This window comes from Girardinichthys multiradiatus, chromosome 12 (genome assembly GCF_021462225.1).
Source record: "Girardinichthys multiradiatus isolate DD_20200921_A chromosome 12, DD_fGirMul_XY1, whole genome shotgun sequence".
NCBI classification, from domain to species: domain Eukaryota; kingdom Metazoa; phylum Chordata; class Actinopteri; order Cyprinodontiformes; family Goodeidae; genus Girardinichthys; species Girardinichthys multiradiatus.
The window spans coordinates 32,295,760-32,318,104 of NC_061805.1; the positions used below are offsets into that span (position 1 = coordinate 32,295,760).

General features: G+C 38.7%; 3 protein-coding genes across 4 annotated transcripts; 1 reads left to right on the forward strand and 2 right to left on the reverse strand.

Moving 5' to 3' along the window:
* The first annotated feature begins 588 nt into the window (after positions 1–588).
* iscu (iron-sulfur cluster assembly enzyme) lies at positions 589–3,421 on the forward strand. The gene is made up of 5 exons (XM_047380718.1): positions 589–749; positions 886–999; positions 1,079–1,189; positions 1,271–1,349; positions 3,076–3,421. Exons 1-5 carry the CDS (start codon positions 642–644, stop codon positions 3,141–3,143), a joined length of 480 nt encoding a protein of 159 aa, XP_047236674.1. The 5' UTR covers positions 589–641; the 3' UTR covers positions 3,144–3,421.
* A 167-nt stretch (positions 3,422–3,588) lies between these two features.
* LOC124877904 (leucine-rich repeat transmembrane protein FLRT3) lies at positions 3,589–4,965 on the reverse strand. The gene has a single exon (XM_047381539.1). The coding sequence runs from the start codon at positions 4,963–4,965 to the stop codon at positions 3,589–3,591; it is 1,377 nt and encodes a 458-aa protein (XP_047237495.1).
* Positions 4,966–9,214: 4,249 nt separating this feature from the next.
* On the reverse strand, positions 9,215–20,670 carry tmem119a (transmembrane protein 119a). 2 transcript variants are annotated; one of them, XM_047381082.1, is made up of 2 exons: positions 20,116–20,670; positions 9,215–11,961 (listed from the first exon to the last, which is right to left on the reverse strand). In XM_047381082.1, exon 2 carries the CDS (start codon positions 11,944–11,946, stop codon positions 11,200–11,202), a length of 747 nt encoding a protein of 248 aa, XP_047237038.1. In that variant the 5' UTR covers positions 11,947–11,961; positions 20,116–20,670; the 3' UTR covers positions 9,215–11,199. The 2 variants fall into 2 exon arrangements, with proteins under 2 accessions (XP_047237038.1, XP_047237037.1); XM_047381081.1 differs by lacking the exon at positions 20,116–20,670 and adding an exon at positions 12,961–13,357.
* Positions 20,671–22,345: the final 1,675 nt, after the last annotated feature.

Consider the following 22,345-nt stretch of genomic DNA (forward strand, 5'->3'; position numbering starts at 1 on the left):
TGTTGCCCTTTTTCCTGATTAAATGAAAAATCTGACAGAAAAGTAAGGCTGTGTAAAAATCAATAATCCTGCATTTGGTCAAATCATCAATTTTCTTGTTTCTGATATTACTTTAATATCATTTAAATGTTGCATTCTTAGTGTGTTTCACACAGGAAGATGGGTAATTAGATGATCAGCTCATATATATATATATATATATATATATATATATATATATATATATATATATATATATATATTTATTTATTTATTTTTATTTGAACTCTATTTGTGCCTTGCACATTTTTCTGCATGCCCTGTGGCATTCCTCTTGGGGGCGTCAGGCTAGCAGTGGGACTCTTAAGCAGTGACAAAGTTCCCTTATACCTCTGCTTGTAACTGCTTAGAACTTTTTTTTTCTGTTAACAGAACCACTCTTCCAGAACGGTAACTTGCCGTTTGATTAGAGGGCGGAGCGTGGTGCGATTATATGTTACTTTGGCCTGCCATACATTTTCCTTAGCCCAATAATCTTTAGGCCGCAAGTAGCCGCTAGAGGGCGTTCTCTTGCTACGAAACTCATACTCACTTGTTTGTCAACAAAGAAACGGTTTTACGTTTACTTGTGCCCACTAGGTCACTTCCGTTTGCAGTCCAAGATGGCGGTGGTCGCTTTACGAAACTCGGCGTCTCTGCTTTCACTGTCAATATTCAGCAATCGGTTCCTCCGACCGGAGCTGAACGTGCTTTGCTCCTATCACAAAAAGGTAACCGATAGAAAATTCCAGGCTTTTAATTACTACTGACTGCCTGCGTCATGTTATTTTTGAGTAGAGGAAATTTGTTATGATGTCCTATAGACGTCAAAACAGATGTTTTCATGCATATTTACCTTTGCTGAAGGTGGTGGACCATTATGAAAACCCGAGAAATGTGGGCTCTCTCGACAAGAACAAGAAGAACGTGGGGACCGGGCTGGTGGGTGCACCAGCCTGCGGGGATGTAATGAAACTCCAGGTAAGCTGGAGCTGCACCGCTTTCAGGACTTACATCCTACTGGTGTATTCCTATAGGTTTGCCTCTTGTGTTGTTGCAGATCCAAGTAGATGAAAACGGCAAGATAGCGGATGCGAAGTTCAAAACATTTGGCTGCGGATCAGCCATCGCCTCCAGCTCTCTGGCAACAGAGTGGGTGAAGGGGAAATCGGTAGGAGCAGAACAGGACCCATACTGTTTGGTTGATTGATTTAAATATAGGGGATCTGATTGATCTACTTTCACTCTGCAGATTGATGAAGCGCTCAAGATTAAGAACACAGACATTGCCAAAGAACTTTGCCTTCCTCCCGTTAAGCTTCATTGTTCTAGTAAGTTAAAATTGTTGTTTGATGCAAAGTGTTTTGCATGGTTTAGAAAATTTAAGAAAACTGGTTTTTCTATTTGTCTTTATTATTTGATGTTATTGTGTTTGAGCGTCTTTTAATTAACTGTTTGTACGAGGACGTTTTCATACACGTTGAACTTTTTCACATTTCGTCACATTACGACCACGTCCCTCAATGTTTTTATGAGGACTTTATGTGATGGAGCAACACAACGCAGTGCATAATTGTTAGGTGGAAAGGCCAGGGATAAATGGTCTTTAAAATAAAAAATCTGAAAAGTGTGGCTTGCATATTCATTCAGGGTTCATTGAGTAATACTTTGTTGAACCACCTTTTACTCCAGTTACAGCTACAAGGCTTTTGAGGTAAGTCTCATCCGTTTTTGCGGAATAAGCCCAAGTCAACCAGGTTAGGTGGAGAGCGAATATCCTTTGATCTACACCATTTCGTTCTCTGGCTTTATGTTTCTAGTTGTTGTCATGCCGGAAGGAGAACTTCTGCCGAGTCCAAAGTGTTTTGGAAACCTTTTCAAAACACTTTGGACATGTTTTCTTCCTAGAAGAAAGGTTTTCTTCCAGCAATCTAACAGCATGACGCTGCCCCCACCATGTTTCTCAAAGGTGATGCTGTGGTAATATTTGTTTGTTAATTCTCTAACATTCGTAGCGTATGCCACACTTTGAGCAGAAGACGATCCTCTACCTGTTTGCTGTCTCCCTACATGGCTCAGGGCAAACAGGCCTTTATCTGGCTTTGTTTCAGGAGTGGCTTTCTTCTTGATCGATCTTTGAAGTGATCAACAGACTCTCCCACCTGTAACCCATCTCTGCTTGAAACTTCTCCACAACTTTAGCCCCTGTCCTGTCTGGTGTGTTTCTTGGTGTTCAAGATGGTGCATGTTCTGTAACAAACTTCTGAGTCCTTCAGAGAGCAGCTGTATTTATACTGAGGTAAATTACACAGAGCCAGACTTTATGAAGGGGGGGTACATACAAACACATGCCACACTTTTCAGGTCTGATTTATACATTTGAAAACCATTTAGAATTTGCTTCCACTTTGCAAGTATGTGCTATGTTGTGTTGATCTATCACACAAAAGCCCAATAAAGTACACAGAAGTTTGGGCCAATAATGTGAAAAAATGTGAAAAAGCTAAAGGATGCTACTTTTACAAGGCGTTTGGAAATACTTCAAACATGGTCGGCTTCTACTTTCTGGTCACATTATGGAGTATTATTATACTTTGGCCTTAAGGCTGCAAGCATACTCACTCCTTGTATGAATGAAATTCTTCAAATAATTGTAGATGGATGTCTAGGATTGATTTTCAAAGTAGGGAATTTAGTAAAATAATGTTTCCTTATGGTGTTTCAATCCAGTTTTTTCTGCCTCAGTCTGACAAAAAGATATTATAAAACTCTCCAAAACTAGTAATTTAATCTTTCTTGTAGACAAAATGTTTTATAAAGTTTATTTCTAATCTCTTTGGATACCTAAACAAGCTTTTCTTTCATTCAAGCGATCCAAATATAAAGTGAATAAATGTTGCACTTTTCTGCTCTTTATATGAAATTTCTTTTTTGGCGATTTATATGTAATCACTTGAATAAATGAATATATTTTAGAATGTAATGTCTCGCAGCTGAATTTCTGTTTTTCATTATAGTCACAGTGTTTCCAAACCTCTCCCGTTCCTTTTCCTTCAGTGCTTGCAGAAGACGCCATAAAAGCAGCGCTGTCAGACTACAGACTAAAACAAGAGGACAAGAAATAGGAACGTGCCAAAGCCAGCAGTTAACAAGTTATGTGCCAACCATAATGGGATATATATAACTAGCGTCTCTCAGCAGAGCCGCGTGAAGCTGAGTGACTCTGAGTCTTGCCTTCAGGGAACATTCAATATATTAGCTGATGGATTTTGCAATTTGGAATCCCGAGTTGAATATTTGACCACCATGTTCCTCAGTGTGCAGCACGGACTGTTTTCCCGCTCTGCAGTGATTTTGTGCACAGAACAAAAAGGAGATCTTTAATAAAGCAGAAGCAAAATGACTTGTGTGTTTGTCTTAATCTGTTTTGGCTCTGTGATTTTTATTTGGCTTAAAAATTCAACTAAAGGTTAACACCTTTAGTTTCATATTTTAAAAAAAGGCTTGTAGAAGACTGTTTTTGCACATGTTCAAATAAATGAAGGAACCTGTTCAGCGTGTCCGCTGCTTTCATTCAACAGATCTCTCGTTAGCCGGTGCCACTCTCTGCTGGTGTACGAGAACTTTTTTCAGCACAGTTAGCACCATCAGCATTACGAGAACCATCAGTATGCACAGCACAGCCAGCAGAGAGACGATGACTGTCGAGTCTCTCTGGGAGAACATCTGTGGGTTCGCAGTAGGCAGGAGCTCCTGTATGCTGGTGGGCAGGCCTGATTGTGTCCCTGCAGCAGAGGACGCATTGCTCTTAGGGTAAGGAGCTGTCATGTTTTCTCTGCATCTCTGGTCCTCTGGAAAAGATGTAGTTTTCAGATCAGCTGGACTGACTGATTGAGATATATTGAAGGATAAACACTCTTCATAGGTGAGAGTCTCTAAGGAGTACGGTAAAACCCGAGTCTTGGGAAGATAGTGGAGGTTTTGTGCTTTAGTGATAGTGGGTTCTTTTGATATGTTCTGCAACAAATCATCCTTGTCTTCATATGAGCCTGGATCGGATGTTTTCACCGCCTGTGCGGAGTTGAGCATAGGCTGGTTCATCTTCTCCTTTGGCTTTAGGACACGTGGGCAGATGGATATGATGGAGAGGTTCAGTAGCAGGCGGTGAGCAAGATGGACCGGCTCTTTGCACACCAGATCTGTAGCCATCCTCAGTCTGCCACTCAGCAGCCAGCGGTACAGATACAGGATGTCGCACTCGCACACCCACAGGTTGTTGGTTAAGTCCACAGACCTGAGGCGTGGCAGGTTGTCAAAGGTGTTTTCTGGCACTGAACGTAGACAGTTGCTGTTGATCTGCAGGACCTGGAGGTTGATCAGGGCAGAGAGTGAAGGAAGATCCAGAGAGGATATGCAGTTTTTTGACAGGTCTAAATGTGTCAGTGATGGCGGGAGATTCAGAGGGAGTCTTGTGAGCTTGTTCCCTTTTAGTGTTAGGACCTTCAGCTTTTTCAGACCCAGCAGCGCTCCTGGCTGGATGGCACGTATTTTGTTGTCCTCCAGATCGAGGCGAGTTAGGTTCCTCAACTGCCTGAGGGCTCCTGAGGTGATGTAAGTGATGCGGTTCTCCTGCAGCAGTAGGGACTCCAGGCTGGGAGGTAAGCCGCGGGGGAAACGGGCCAGCAGGTTGTGGCTAAGGCTGAGCTCCTGCAGGCCGGAGAAAGGCCGGAGAAGGTGGTCCACATTGCAGAGCTGGTTTCTGGCCACGGACAGAGCTGAGGTGCTGAGAGGGACGGATCGAGGGAGCGACCTGAGACCCAGTGACTCGCACAGGACCAGAAAACTCTGGCCGGGACAGCAGCAGCCAGGGGGACATGGAGACATGGTGATGCAGGCGAGGGGACAGACGAAGAGAGCGAGGAGGACTTTACATCTGTACCAAACCATGACTCACTGTAAAAAACAAGGGGCAAATTAGATACATACAACGATTTTCTGACAGATGGGGTCTTTAGGAATCATCTCAAGTTTTAATTAATGGTTTATCAAGAATTATTGATTAGATAAAATTATTCTTTCAACATGGAACCAATTGATTAAACCCTTTATCAATTATTATGCAGCCAATTATTATTCTTTATAATCCATCAGATTTAGCCTTTAAACAACCAGATCGCCTGTGATCAATAATAAAGTTTTATTTAATCACGTTTCTCCCTGACAGTTAGAGGATGGATCCAGTCGGCTGGCACCTGGTGTCTGAATGATAATAGTCAGAGGATCCCTTCCTAATCAATTATTCACTCGAGGCAGTGAGAGGAAGAGTGTGGGAATGCCCTGCCAAAGTTTAAAAATCATGTCACTCATCATGAGTTAAGTGCACTAAACATGTGCAAAACTTCACTTGGAAAAGTATTACTACACCTTGAACTTTTTCTCTCTACAACGCAAAACTTCATCATATTTTATTGGAATTTTATCTAAAAGACCAACTTGAGGTTGATCATAATTGTGAAGTAAAAGAAAAATGATACATGGTGTCATTTTATTATCATTATAATAATAATAATTATTATTATTTTTACAAATACCAGTCTATAAATGATTCATGCCTTTGTGTTTTACCTGTGTTCCTCTGTTTTTCTGTTTAGCAGTTTGAATTACTATGTGGAAGATGTGAATGATGCCATACAAATAAACTTCCCTTGCATGTGAAGAGGGTGAACACCAGTTTTTCTGTCAACAGATTCTCCCACCTGAGCTGCGGATCTTTACAGTTCATCCAGAGTTACCATCAGCCTTCCAACCTCTCACCTGACCTGCTGTGTTCCTTGGACTTCATGATGCTGCTTGTTCACCAATGTTCTCTTACAAATCTCTGATGCCTTCGGAGAACAACTGGATTTATCCTGAGATTAGATTACACACTGGTGAACTCTATTTACTAATAAGGTGACTTCCTTATTTTAGCGGTATCAGATTAAAGGGGTGTGAATACAAATTTACACCAAAGTTTTCAGATTTTTTAGTTGGGGAAATACTTTGTGTTGGTCTATCACAATAAATCTTAATAAAAAGCTTTAAAGTTTGTTCTGGTAACAAGACCAAATGTGAAAAAGTTCAAAAAGTATCAAGTCTATTGCAGCTAAGCAGGTTAGACTCTACAGCTCTGACATGACACACATCAGTCGCCACTAGGCCTGAACATTTGTCATTCTGATGCAAACATACTGTCAACCTGACTGACTGTATGTCTAATGAGTAGAAGGGTCCCTTTCTCACTGCAGGCAGGACACGTTTGACCTCAGGGATTACGAACAGAGCAGAGTTTTCAGTTGGCTGACTTGGAACATGGAGATGATGCTATAATGTTTGAATGTTAATCCAAACCATAAACGTTTTCTAAAATGAATCAAGTCTCTTTGGGCACCGAAATCAAAAGAAAATGGGTATGAAAAGTCAATCAATGACAATGAAGTTGGTTATTCCGCAGAAAGTTGTATTTCAGTCCAAACCTAGCCAGTCATTACAGGTGGATTACTGCTAGGACAGAAAGATCTACTCCAGATTTTTTTCTTACTGTAATAAAAAAAGAAACTATTAAATTTGCTACTTTGCAGAAAGTTGTTTTGAATCTGTGCATTACAGCTACTCGTGCAAAGCCAAATCCATCCACCAGCTAAAGCTTTGTTACTTTGCAGACATAGTTATGAGCTCCTAACTCATCCACTTACATGTGGTGACAGATCCAATACCATTTTGGGTCCTACTCTACCTCTTTCAGATCATAAACTGTATTTATAAGTAGATTTAACTTTGTTTCACAATGGAGCCAGTCACCACGTCTTTCCACAGTGCATTTTTGTTATTTTGCGACATATAAATTAATCAAAAACGTTTTTGCTATTGAATGACTATTAGTGATCCACAAAATATTTACTTTTTACAATCTGGCAGCCCAAGAGGGTCTTTTCACTGCTAACCATGTGTAGCGCCATTATTATCAGCAACTAAATTCTGGCTAAACTTACCATTATCCTGCTTTGGGATTATTTGCTCCTCTGTAGAGATGGGCCGGCGTCTGTGATCCTCCGTCTTAAAAAGATTACCACTGCTACTCCAAATTCCAGGCGGACGCTCATCAAAGTTTCATGACTGCCTTAAGGTGCTCTGTTACCTATTCTAGATACTCCTCACCATCCACATTGATTGAGAGGTCCTATTGTTTGTCAGAGGCAGCTAACAACACAAAGACAATCTTGTTTTAGAAAGGAAAAAATGACACATGTGTCTCAGGTGTTCTCTTAGCGGAGGTCTCTGAAGGTCAGGGTTGTTAGAAATCAAACACCCAGTGAATGTCATGAGTGGGTGTTTTAACAGGGAGGTTTTCTGAGAAGTTTTTGTGTTTGTGTTTCTTTCCTTCTACCTGATGGGAGGAGTGAAAGTGAAGGGGGAGTACTTTCTCAAATTATTTAGAGCTTTGCTGGCTAAAGGGCAGGGAATCTGAGCCGGGGGTGAGGTACTATCAGGGCTCACGTTTCCTGCCAACCTGGCTGTGTTTGATTGTGTGTTGTCATCTTATTTTTGATCTCTGACATCTTAACCTGCTCCTTTTATAAATCAGATTTACTTTCAGTCTTATTTAAAGACAATTTTCTTAAATAATATAATGGTAGATTTCAGATGTAATCAAGGTGTGCCACAAAGGTGTCACAAAGAAAGTTGGTGAAACATGGGATGAAAAAAACGAAAATTAAAAGTCAATGCTTGAACTGGTCACATGGGGGCAGTATTTTAGTAGTTGTTCGAAAGACTGCCCTTCAAAATGATTGGAACCTTGATAAAAATGTGTAAACAGCCTTAATATAAATATAAATACTTTAATGAAATTACATATTTTCACAGTAGGAGTTTTAGAAAAACCCATTTAATTTGAGTACATTTATTCAATGGGGAAAACACAACTCGAAAATTTCATGATTCCACACACTAAGGATCCAAGAGCCTTTGGAAGAGAAAAAGGCCCACAGCATTACAGGTCCTCTACTATACCTAACAGTTACCCTGTTTCACTTTAAATCCAGCTGGATAGTTTGGTGTAAAAAAAAAAAGATTAATCCTAGTTTCATGTGACCCAAACAAGTGGCCCTGGTTAAAGTACCTGAAGAGTTTTGCACAGAGAAGGTTGGGTTTTTTTTTTTTTACTTTGCGTTTCTACCAAATTATCAGTTAGCATGTATATATTATCTAGTGATTGTTATGGAGACATTGGGACCCCAAGATGCCACATTTTGCTGAACTTTGAAGAGGTATTTATTTACCGTCCTCCTAACCGTGCTTAGTGACAGGACAATTATGGGTCCAGTTTCAGTGTTGGTTGTCAAAGTTCCAGTTATTTTAACTTTTTTAATTATTGCTCTGACTGTAAATATGGGCAAGTTAAGGTAAATGGCTATTTTCTTATGGTTACTTTCCGACTTGTGAAGATCAACAGTAATTTGCCTAGCTTACATGACATGGTTTCTTGTCTTTCCCCTTTGTGGAGGAGACGTATGAGCCTCTGTGTCATGTCCTATTTAAACCATAGGGAAACAGGAAATAATGGATTACTAAATAAAACTCAATGGTAAATGGACTGGACTGTCTATTCCTACTGACCGCTCCTAGACACCTAACAAAAGCTAATAAAACATAAAAAATGGTTTAGTTTAATTTATTTTCTAGGAATTTGTGAAGATTCTTAGTGCCCCACCTCACATTCAGAGTAACTATGCTCAAATTAAAGGTTTGACTTTCCTAAAAATAAAATATGTCATAAAATATTGCAATAAAATCTGATTTAAAAAAAAATCTTTTCCTGCACGTTTATCAGCCATGCTATTCATAGAGGATGCTGTATGTTGCCTAGAAGTCATTTTATTTATTTGTAACCCTAAACTGGAACAAATCAGTGTGCCCAGCATTTGTGCATACAATATGCAGGCTCTTGTTCTGCACCAAAGGGCCGTGTATGTATCTGGATTACATCTGCTGAAATATTTAAAGAACCTTGTATAGTAGCCAGTGAGAACAAAGGGGCTCTTGTCAGGTTCAGACCTACCTCCTTTCTTCCAGCAGTCCTGCTTTTAGGGGGGTGGTGTCAGTGGCCTCATTAAGGCTTACTGCTGTGTTCGCGAGGCTTGAATTAAAAGCAATCTTCACAGATATCTTAAATCTTTTATTTGGATAATTACCTTAACATAGTCAGGTGTGATTCCTGAGTGGATAGAGGTCAAAATTACAGATTTTCAATGGATGATAATATGCAGGTAGAAGATGTCATTTATTTTAGGAAACTTGATGTCTTTCCTAATCTAATGTCTCTTCAGGGCTGTGTTTGTTTTAGTTTAACAGCTGCACTTTCAAGAATGACAAAGACACTCCCGCGTCTTCCGTTTTATTAAACATTAGCAAAACAAAATTGTCATTGTGTAAAAGGTACAAGTGTCACAGAGAAACCAACATATGAGGACAGCAGTTTATGATTCAGATGAAACAGCCTGTTTTAACCTGACAAAACAATGACCTAGAAAACATACAAACTTATAGTTTAAATGCCCACTGACTTGCAATATGTAATTCAAAGTTATCAAATCCCCATACTTAGCTTTCTCACTTATTTTTAAATCTTTATATTGAGACAGAAAAGCAGAAATTAGTATATAAATATAAAATAACAAACACTGAATTGAAACTGTTGTTTACTAATTTATCTGCTAAAACATTTACCAGTTCAATGTAGATTATAAAAACGCTAAAATGCAGGATAAAATAAAAATATCTGTGCCTTTATCTCAAATATTCTGAAATAAAACTGATGAAAATTCTCCTTGTTACATTTTGTTTCTTGTTCTGTTTCTTGGGTTCTGAAATGAAATACAAGACAACATATAACAACACTAAAATCGAAGTAAATGTAAAAGTTAATTAAAAAAAACACTCGAAACTCATTATCAGGACAGGTTTCCTGGGATTTATGTGTTTATTTACAGCTCCAAAGAGGTTGCTCTAAATGGCTTATTTAGCTCTGAAGCTCTTAAAAAGCACAAGGAGGAGATTCTTCTGGTTGGGAACGTGGAGAAAACGTTCTCCACGTGATAAACCTCTGCTTGGCTATAATGATCCTTTAAAAATCAAATCCCATCAAATTAAATATACAGCTACCAGCCATTTTTACTCATGTCCACTAAATAACCTGTTAGGTAATGAGCGGCACCGTGGTTTCATAAAGCAAAGTAGTGGGAAGCATCAACCCAGCATATTCTACATACTGTAAATGCAAATGCAATCTCTCTCATAATAGGCTACAATAGCATCATCTCACATGAAAGATGTAGAAAAATCAAACCTTTTATTTGAATGAATTAATATTTCTGTTATTTAGTCTCCCAATGAGTTATTTGTAGCTCTAAAAATTTAAGCATTTTTTATTATCACTTTACTTTTTAAGTGGACCAGAGTGTTTATAAATCTTAAATGAGTAATTTGTAGCATTTATCTGAGGTATAAATATCACATTGAATATAGCACCATTTTCTTTGCCATTTCTCAAAATTGAAAAGACAGGAAAGTATGTCGTTCAAGTAAGGGCAGATATGTGTTGACTTCCATAAAGCAGGAAATGGCTTAAAAGAAAATTCCTACAGTCCTAGACTTGTCCACCTGGAACAGCAACAAATGAGGCTAGACAAGGACCCAAGTCAATCTTATCACCAAGGGCAATATTTTATGTCATTTTTATACATCTTAACTAGGGGTGCCAATAACTGTGCAGGGTGCTGTGTGCATGCATGTATGCACATTATGTACAAAACCATTCACTTCACTATCATTAGGATTACCCCACTATTTGACTTGTTAACAAAATGCACAGCTTTTCCTTTTCCTCACATAAATGTTTACATAAGTTATGTTTTTTCTTTAATATTGATAATTAAGCCTTCTGAGGTTCTATGGATAAATTACAGACTTGCTCAGTAAGACACTTGAAGTGCTGCTTTCTGTGTTCTGCTCTTTCGTGTCTTTGTTTTGTTTGTATTTATTCAGATTTTATCCTCCTAAAGATTTTCATAGAAGGAATGTTTTTCTTCTGTGTGACAATTTGACTTGTTTTGCATGTATCGGTGTGTATCTTCAGTCATGTTAGTTGTTGGCTTTTTTCAGATGGCAGGTGCAGACCGGGTGACTGGAGCTGGTGCTGGGACTGACGCTCTGCTGGACCTCCACCCTTGGCTTCACTGGCTCTTTGAATTTCACTTCCTCTCTTTTTTTTTCCACTTCCTCTGTGTCTCTGATCTTTCTGACCTCCTGTTGAGGCGACGACCTGACTTCCCTCCCCTTGTCTCCCACCAGAGCCTTGGAGGGCATGCGCAAGTGTTTGGGGGAAGCTGGACCCTGAATATGAACCCTCTTGACGTGGTCCACGACATACGGTTTCTCCTGGGGCTCGCTCGAGTTCTTGCGAGCTCCAGTTTTACCAGCAGTATACTTCTTGGGTGGGTTGGGAAGGGGCTTGTACGCCTCCAGCTTGCGCTTATGGCTCATGGCGAACGCACAACAAATGATAAAGACCAGAACAATAAGAAGAGAGGTAACAACAATGATGATGAGCAAGTTCTCCTGCAGAAAGTCCACCACTCGGGTCAAGACAAAGTCTTTCAGGCGGGTCATGGTGGTGGTGATGGTGTTGGTGAGGCTGGGAGGCGGAGTGGCAGCAGTGACATGAACAGGCGCCCGTGTGGAGGAGGTGAGGAAAATGAGCTCCAGCTCGGCTTCGTCGCCACTGCCGTCCACAGATATGTTGTAGAACAGAGGGCTGCAGTGACACAGACTGCAGCACAGCCAGAGAAGAGTCACACAGGAGACCGGAAAAACCACGAGCGACGTCATTATTAACTGTGGGTCCTACAACAGAAAAGTCAGGTTTTTAAACACAAAAGTACAGAGGATCAAATGGGGCAACTTGTTAGACAAAAAGATTCTCTGTAATTATAAGGAATATTAGAAACCACTACGTTTAAGATTAATAAATTAATAAATTAATAAAATTTTCATTTCAAACATAAGCAAATAATGTGAAATAAAAAGAAAAAAACAAGCATCAAATAAAACTTCTACATTAATGTGACAAAGAACCCAGTCAGTCAAAATTTATAACGGAGATTACACAATTTGTAAAAAGCAGAATAGAAATACAATTTAACTGTGTGAAAAGAAAAGAAAAGAAAAGAAATGCTAATTCTTATTAAATCCTTCCCTAATTTGAACGTATCCTGTATGTGTACACCATCTATGTGTAGCATTAAATGATTAGCTGAATTTGACTGTGTTGTATTATAGTTTGGATTGAATTGGGCTGTACTTTGAGTAGGTTGTAGGTTGATTTGAAGTGAGACAATATTGGAAATAACTGTAGAACCTGATTTGTGTTTGGACTGTTTTGATCCTGTGGAGCTTCCTGAGTTATCAGAAATATTAGCTTCATCTAAACCTTCAACTTATATGTTTGACCCTGTAATGAAGAGGTCTTCATTACGTGGACTATCCCTATTTAAGTAATTCATAGCACTTTAAGAGCACCTTTGCACTTTATTAAAAGCACTTTATCTAGCACTTTAACACTTTATTTAGCACTGCACTTTAGGCATGGATTTGCACATAATCATTTGCACACAAGTTTAACTTTTTATTGAATATTTATTGAGTATTTTAGTGATGAGCATGTAGCCTTTTGTTCCAGGCTCTGCACAGCTGCTCCTCATTAAGAAGTGGCGTGGGTGTCTGTGAAAGGAGAATTGTTAGTCAGAGCAAATAAAGTCTACTGTTGTGAAACTTGGGCAAATGTCTGTGTAAAGTCTGTTTAAAAGTGTCAGTGAGAAGTGTTGTGCTAAGGAAGTGACTCACCTGTCTTTTCTGTGTCCTCTCCAGGGTGTTTGAACAAATACTTCCCCAGGGGTCCAGACACCATTTATAGGTTCCAGGAGAGACCATGGAAAATGTGGGGGATTTGTGCACTTAGTATTTGTGAGGTTTTATGGTGTTTGGGTGTGTAGGTTTAAAAAAAAAAATATATATATATTTATAAAAACTAAGGGGGAATATGTATATATTTGATCAAATATATGTTTGAGTTGGAAGTTGTGAGATGTTAAATTCCATGTAGAGAATAGTTTAATCCTTTTATCAGCTGTGCCTATTTAAGGCTGCAATTGTATCTTGTTATGGGGTTTTTGATGCTGTTAGGCTTGTTGGTGTGCGCCTGAATAAATCCACTGCTAATTCCACCGTCCTCTGCCGTCACTATCATTTCTCACTGGTAATCCAGCCGCGAAGGCCTCTGGTTGACAGACCCAAACCCTACCAAATTATTTAAGGAAGTGTTCCCTCTGATTACCAGCCCCATTTTAGATATGATTAATGTATCTTTAGTAAATGGATATGTACCACAGGCTTTTAAGTTAGCTGTAATTAAACCTTTACTTAAGAAACCTTCGCTTGATCGAGATGACATGATAAATTACAGACCTATATCCAATCTTCCATTCTTATCTAAAATTCTTGAGAAAATAGTTGCTGATTAAATGTGTGAGCATTTACACAGCAATGACCTGTTTGAAGAGTTTCAGTCAAGTTTCAGAGCTCATCATAGCACTGAAACAGCTCTGCTGAAAGTCACTAATGATATTCTTATGGCCTCAGATAATGGACTTGTGTCTGTTCTGGTTCTGTTAGATCTCAGTGCTGCATTTGTTACAGTCGACCATAATATTCTCTTAAAAAGGCTGGAATATGCTGTAGGGATCAGGGGAACAGCGCTAGGCTGGTTTAAATCTTATCTGTCTGACAGATTCCAGTTTGTTCATGTAAATGATAAATCATCTTTAAACTCCAGGGTTAATTGTGGAGTACCACAGGGTTCAGTACTTGGGCCAATTCTCTTTACTATATATATGCTTCCAATAGGTCAAATTATCAGGCAGCATAGAATAAATTTTCACTGTTACGCTGATGACACTCAGCTTTACTTATCCATGAATCCCGATGAGCCCAACCAGTTAGATAAACTGCAAGCATGTCTTGAAGATATAAAAACTTGGATGACTTTAAATTTTCTGCTTCTAAATTCAGACAAGACAGAAGTTGTCGTCTTTGGACCGGAGTCTTTAAAAAAGAAACTGCTTACTAAATCACTTAACCTGGATGGCATTAAATTGAGCTCCGGTAATAAAGTAAAAAACCTTGGTGTTACTTTTGACCAGGACATATAATTTAAATCCCATATTAAACAGGTTTCTAGGATTTCCTTCTTTCACCTCCGAAACATTGCCAAAATTAGAAATATCCTATCCAGGAGTGACGCTGAAAAACGAGTCCATGCATTTGTTACTTCAAGGCTGGACTATTGTAATTCTTTGCTATCAGGATGTCCACAAAATGCAGTTAAAAGCCTTCAGCTGATTTAAAATGCTGCAGCAAGAGTTCTGATGAAAATTAAAAAGAGAGATCATATTTCTCCTATTTTAGCTTCCCTTCATTGGCTCCCTGTTAAATCCAGAATAGAATTTAAAATTCTCCTCCTCACATATAAAGCCCTTAATGATCTAGCTCCATCATACATCAGAGATCTGATTGTTCCATATGTTCCTAACAGAGCACTTCGTTCTCAGACTGCAGGTTTACTGGTGGTTCCTAGAGTCTCTAGAAGTAGAATGGGAGGCAGATCCTGTAGTTATCAGAGTCCTCTCCTGTGGAACCAGCTCCCAGTTTTAGTCCGTGAGGCAGACACCCTGTCTACTTTTAAGGCTAGGCTTAAAACTTTCCTTTTTGATAAAGCTTATAGTTAGAGTGGCTTAGGTTATCAGGGAGGGAGCCTTCCTCCTTCCCTGTTGGTTGGAGTAAGGGGGAGTCAGGTTTAGCCTAAACCGGCTCAGTTATGGCTGAGGTGCAAACACACCCTCCATTTCTGCTACATGTATGACACCCTCTCTTTTCCAATGGTTATAATCAGTCTGACAGAGAGAGGTATCCCAATCGTTGTGGTTTTTAGTAAAACAATGACCATCAGTGGGACTCTTTGTGGGGTGCCTTGAGACGACATTGTTGTAAATAAGCGCCGTTTAACTAAATAACCTGAACTGAAACTATCTGTGTAGTTATGCTGCTATAGGCTTAGGCTGCTGGAGGACATAATGACCACTTTCACCCTCTTCGCTACATTCTCACACTACTCTCCAATTTTGCATTATTTGCTGTTTTTCAGTTTTTAACCTTGTTCTCTCTTTTCTCTTCCTAGAAGCTACACCTGGTCTGGCTCTGTGTCTACCTGTGACACCTTTCTGGAGAGGGGCATCGTCCGAGCTCTTGCTGGCAACAACTTAATGCTCACCTTCTACACATGATCCACATAGCCCTGTCTTTTAGTGTTTAACCCTTTCTCTCTCCTAGACATGGAAATTGACTGAGCTTGTACTGTGACTAATTATATGTGCTCTCTTTCAGACTCTAACCTTGAAAACTGGCTCAGAGTTTATCTGTTCTTTCTTTCTAGGTGAAACGACTAAAGGAGCTACATCCATTAACATTTACTTTTCCTTCCCATAAAAAGGACTCTTGGATCAGTGCTTCTTTGTTCTCTTTGTGTCTCTGCCCTGTTCTTTCAAACCTCCAGTCGGTCGTGGCAGATGGCCGCTCACACTGAGCCTGGTTCTGCTGGAGGTTTCTTCCTGTTAAAAGGGAGTTTTTCCTCTCCACTGTCGCTACATGCATGCTCAGTATGAGCGATTGCTGCAAAGTCAACGCCAGTGACTGTCCACTGTCTCTACATGCTCATCTGGGAGGAGTGAATGCTGCAAGTCACTGACTGGATGCAATCTGCTGGGTTTCCTTAGATAGAAAAACTTTTTATCCAATTTGAATAAATAACTAACTCCGACTGCACTGTTCAATTGTTAGGATTAATTGGAATGTATGTACCTGACTGTTGTGAAGTGCCTTGAGATGACGTGTTGTGAATTGGTGCTATATAAATAAAACTGAATTGAACTCTTGTGTTTTGTCATATCCAGGACATGACAATTTTAAGTGCTTAATGGAAGTCAACTGGATTTTTTATAGAAAAAAAGAACAAGAGAAAAAATAATGAAATATAAAGTGGAATCTTTAAAAGATTACAAAACATCACATATCTTTGGAAGTAAAATATAAAGAAAGGAGAGATGACCAAAGACTTTTGCTCACTATTGTATAATAGAGAAGCTTATTTCCCTAGAATATACAGCTTTCAATTGTTGTTTCATAATCAAAGCCCTGTGCATGGTCTCTCTTGTTTTAAATGCTTTGATGAGATGTTTCTTTGTGTTCGTCAACATCCGAAGTACCGGTTGTTACAACTCTCCCTCCATCTCAGCTCTGGTTTGTCTGTGTTTTTTGCCTCTCCCTGCTTTGCACCAGATCTATTTCAGCAGACTCCAGTGTAGCCATTACTTATTTGGGGTGGAGACAGCAAGTTTGACCTTATAATTTGTAAAGTAGAGGGAGGCCACCCATCCACCACACCAAAGCCAGGAGGAAGCTATATTCCAGTGGGAGCACAGAGGCGTGGGAGACCTGTGGCTGTGGCCTCTATATTTACACTGGGCACCAGCTGGTGTACACCCGCTCACAGTAGCTCAGACCTTAGGGAGATATTTCTGCTTCCAGGAAAACCTGCAGTTGTGAACAGAACGACTGACTAAATAAACCTCCCAACCAAATGTTTCTTCTCACTTTTCTCTGAAATGTCTCTTCGTAACACAACAAGCTCCAGCTAGTGAATCTGCTATTATATTAGCTCTGGTGTACTCCTAATACAGTGTATAATTGTAAAGCGCAGAGCTGTAAAGACAAGCTTCTAATCGTTATCATGCCATAGTAAAGCTGTTAGAGCGCTGACAGGTACTGCAGAGTGTGAGCTCTCCACTGCTTGTGTGGTCAAACATGCAGTGTACTGTATGTTCTGCTGGACCACATGGTGGGCTGGGTATTCATCCTTGGTTGTACAGCTATAGAGGACCGCTCTGCTCCTCAAATCCAGTAATTACAGCTAAAATTACATTTTTAAAATATCTCCACAGGGCTAAGATTACCACTCAGTCACTATGTTAAAGTAGAACATGCAGAGATCAGGTGTGGCACTAGTTCTCCTTAGGGAAATGCCCCATTTTCTCAGTTATTTTAAACGTTAAAAGGTGTCTCCACGCTGTAGTGACTCAGACTTAAGAGTAACATGTCTGGTGACATGGTGTCTGCTCACACACAACATAACTTCTCCATCGATGTTTGCAAAAGTTTTTTTTACATTACAACTACAGTGTATATAATTTGGATTTTATGGTACAGACTGACACAAAGTTGCACGATTGTGAAGAAGAAGAAAAATTATATATTGTTTTAACAAAATCTTTACAGAAAAAATCTGAAAATTGCAGCAGGCATTTGTATTCAACCCCTTTTACTCTAGTGCCCCTAAATACAATCCAGTGCAACCAAGTCCCCTGAGACATCACCTAATTAGTATATAGAACCCACCTGTGTGTAATTTAAACTCAGTATAAATGCAACTGTTCTGTGGATTCCTCTGAGGTTTGGAAACGGTATGAAAAGAGTATAGCACGACTACAAATGTGCCAAGGAACTGCTGCCAACCTAAGATGACAGGCTTAGCAAGAAGAGCATTAATCAGAGAAGTAGACAAGAGGCCCATGGCAACTCTGGAGGAGCTGCAGCTACAGGTCAGGTGAGAGAATCTGTCTGAAGGACAGATACTTGTGAAATCTACAAATCTGGCCTTTATGGAAGAGTTGGTAGAAGAGCTATTTCTCAAAGAAAACTAGAAAAAGCCACATCTCAAGTTTGCCACAAGTCTGCCGGGAACACAGCAAAGAAGCCGTTGTGGTAAAATTAGGTCCGTATTTAAACGTTTGGCCTACATGCAAAACTGGGGCAGTACACTAATACTGCATCAATCACCTAGATACCATCCCTGTCAACATGGTGGCAGCGTAATGCTGTGGGGGAGGATCTTCATTTGTTAGAATTTGTTTTTGTTAAAGATGATGAGCAAAGCACCACGAAAGACTTTCACTTGTAATTGTAGGGAACAGTGGTTCTATAGTATGGGTTCAGAAAGCAAATACAAGTGTATGCCATAGGTTTCAGATGTTTATTTGATGATTATTACAGGAAGAAACGTGCGCCATCAGAAACTGAATTTGAATTGCTCAGGATGAATCTGTATTCATGTAATTTGAATTTAAATGCATAGGTTTAAAAATGATTTTCACTAAACTGAAAATGAATTTAATGGTTTGAAACCGAATTCCTTTGCTCTGAAAATGTATTTTGTTGCTCTTAAAATTCAGTTTGACTACTTTCACTTTCAGTTCTATAATTCAATTTGAGTTTCAAAAATGTTTTCTGTGTCACACACTCAGGTTCTTGAGGAAAGCCACAGATTAATCAAACAGATTCACAAAAAAAGTGCAATTGTACATCAGATTGAGAAAAACTTTATAAACATTTGTTGTACGTCCTCTGACTCTTTACACCAATGAAAAACAATGTTCATGTCAGATTTAGACTATTTGCAGGCCATGTGACTGAGTAGATCTGCCTTTTCTGGAGATATGTTTTAGTGCTCTTTGCCAAATGGCAAGATTATTATCATCCTAAAAATATTTCATCACTACAAAACGTACTTTCAACTGATGAGAAGAAAGTGTCTAAAATGTCTATGTTCACCAGGTGGTTTTCTGTGAGGGTAATGACCACCTGTCTATTTCATTTACCTTGACATTATATCAATAATAATTGAAGATGTGCTTGATTTCCTTCAGACTGTCTGCTTTACATGTTTCATTGGGAACAATCTTCCTATATTGTTTATTCTTATTACAGATTTTGGACACAACCACCCTTTTATTTAACATGTGCTGATTTACCTTCTTGAAGGAGTTTTATACTATTCCCAATTGTTTCTACTGAAAGCTGTTTTCGACCATATTCCCTGTCAATCAACAAAGTGCAGCAGTTCTTTCGTGTTCAGCAAACATCCAATTTTGGCTACAGACACATTTTTTGAATTAGACTTATGCAGGAATCTGTTTTAGAAATGCAAACTGCAGGATTATTTCGTTTTGTTTTCCACTACTTAATATATAAAGAGGTGCAATGTCATTTTATTTCTGAGGTACATTTTACAAAGGCAGCTGTATAGTTGAGGCAGTGTTGTGTAATATCCATCAGTTTTTTTTTTAACAACCAATTGAATTTCCTCCAAGAGTTTTAATTCCATTATTTTTTTTATTTTTCCTAGAAGTTGTGATCATGTAATGTTTTTTAATTGTAAAAACATATCCAAAATTCTGTGGCTCCAAAAAACAAATATGACTTAAATATTCAAAACAAACAAACAAAAAAATTACAACTGGTTAGATGACCCTACTGTGCAACATATGGGACAGTTTTTATTCTTACTTATTATTTTTTGCAATGTTTGATGTTTTTATGATTAAAATGATTAAAGGAAAGAAGGAGGCGATCCTTTGTGTGAAAACAAGGAGGAGGACCTAAAATGCTCATCTTCCAACTTAAAAGGAAATAAAACGCTAAGCAATTATCTAAAGGATTCTTTAAAAATACACACAGTCTACACTTAAGTCATCAATGCAATAACTGAGTGTCTGACAGGAGAGACAGACGTTGATGAATGACCTATGTGCAGAAAAAAGATTTGTAAACTGAAATTTGTTATATGTAATAGCGTAATATTTACAATAATGAATCTCGATGTCTGTTTTAAATAAAAAGCAAATTTTAGCGTCTGTGCAGTGGTTTAACCCAACATAGATGGCAAGCTATTTACTCTAATAATACATAGAATTTAGTGAAGATTTTAGTAAAGAAAGCAATTCTTGTGATTTGATGAATCATTTACTAAGCTAAAGAAGGAGAAATCTGTTGAAAATAAGCTCCTATAATCCATGCTCGTAAGTTAAACACAAATAAAAGTTAAATACATACTTAACGAAGGTCTTTTCCTTGATTTGTCGGACGGGCAAGCAGATGCAGAGCAGAAAGGTTTAGACTGAGGGAAAAAAGAAGAGACAAAGCAACAAGAAGGGGAGAGTGAGAATATTTTACCCCTCCCTGCTAAGTTATACTTGGTTTTTTTGCTCAGTTCTAAAATGTCTCCTCAAAGTAAATTGATGCCCAGCCCTCCATCCTCATAGTCTCCTCCCTCGTTCTCAGCTTTCCATCCTCAGTCTCCATCCAAGTTTATGCGGGAGCCAACTCAAACTTTTTTTTTTTTTTAAATGAAGTTAATCTTTGATATACCTGCTTATTTTTATATTTTAGCATGAAAAATAACCAGCTTAAATTGAAATCTTTTCACCTAATTTGAGTTTATTTCAGCACATTACGCCAGTTTATTTGTCCCAAAGTTTGTCAAAGATTTTAATGCAAACAGCTGCAGTGATTTTGCAGAAGGTGCACAGGTCTCATGTTTTAACAGAAATGGTTATTTCTGGGTTTGTTGGGGCGAGTCTGACCAAACAGTCCTTGCCTCCCACCAGGTCCTTTCTAATTAAGACCATGCTGATTACAGCCTTACTCTGGAAGGCAGCAGAGGGGGAAAAAAAGCACCAGTTTCCTCCCAAAATCACACAAAACTGAGTGAACAAATAAACGTAAGGGCTGTTTTTGGTGCTCTTATCTCCAAGTAGGCATGGTTTTTTCTAACCCTAACCCATGTTTCCTTTTCTCCTAATTCATTCAGATATTTTCACAAGATTTCAGGTATTAGGTTATAATCATGATTGTATTATATATAGCATTTGTTATATTTGAAACAGTAGTGTACATGTAAGAAGGCATTATTTCATGATGTGAAATCCATCACAGCTTACTGTTAATATGTGCAAAAATAGAAGAGAATCATTTGGATAAAAACAAACTGTGCAGCCTACATAAAAAGGCCATCATTCATTTCGCTTTCTCAGACTAACAGATACAATGCATAAGTAATACTACCACTTAAACTGCATTCATATTTTAATTACATTTCAATCATGAACTGAAATGTATTTTAGTGGTATTTTATTTGATATACCAAATTATTAATGATGTAAAACAATGCAAATTAGAAAAACGTGCCATGCATTTGTAATAGCTGCTTTTATTCAGTACACTGTAGAAAATCATCTTTTGCGGTAATTACAGCTGCAATGTTTGGGGTATGTCTAACAGTTTTGCACAGTTAGAAGTTTTCACCTGTTTATCTTTTCAAAATAGCACAAGTTCAGTCAGACTGGATGAACAGATACTGTGAACACCAGTTTCTAAATCTTGCCACAGGTTCTCACTTAGATTTAGGTCTGGACTTTGGGCCATTCGAACATTTCAACATTTCTTTAAGTATGGGGTCTTCGTCCTGCTGGAAGGTGAAACTGGAAGTGCCAGTTTTAAGTCTTTTGCTTTGTAGTTATCTCAATCCAACTTCCTTGTCCCTGCTAAAGAGAAGCATCTCCACATCATGATGCTGTCACATCCATGTTTCACCATGGGGAAGTTGTGTAATGCTATTTTTCCACCACAGTCATAAAAATCTGTCAAAAAGGTTAATTTTGGTCCAATCTGACTATTGTACCTACTTCCACAAGTACAATGTGCACTAAACAGGACTTGTGGCAAACTGCAAATAGTCATTGCTTTCTTCTTACTCTTTCATAAAAAGCCATATTGGTGGAGTATACAACAAAGTTGTTCTTTTTACAGATTCTTCCACCTGAGATTCAGATCTCCACAGCTCCTACAGTTACCATGGCACTCTTTGCTCCTTCTATGATTAGGACTCTAATTGCCCAGCCTGTCAGCTTACGTGAACGGCCATGTCCTGGTAGGTTTGCAGTTGCCATACTCTGCAGTTTCCGATGATGGCTTAATATGTCCAAAGGGTCATCATTTTACAAACACCTGCTTTACACTTTATCCCTGATCTGTCTGGTGTTGTTTGGTTCTTCCACTACGCATTACAGCCACAAACTTCAATTTCTTTTATCTGATAGACCAGAACAAAGTAGCACATGGTGTGAACACTTTAAAAGGAGAATAAATACTTTTGCAAGGCACTAACATCCTCTTTTAATTCAAAATATTTCCAATCCTAGAGGATGTAAATTGTGCTTCAGCTCATGTTGGGTTTATATATCCATTGCAACATCAGTGCTGGAATGGAAGCTAGCGGTTTTTA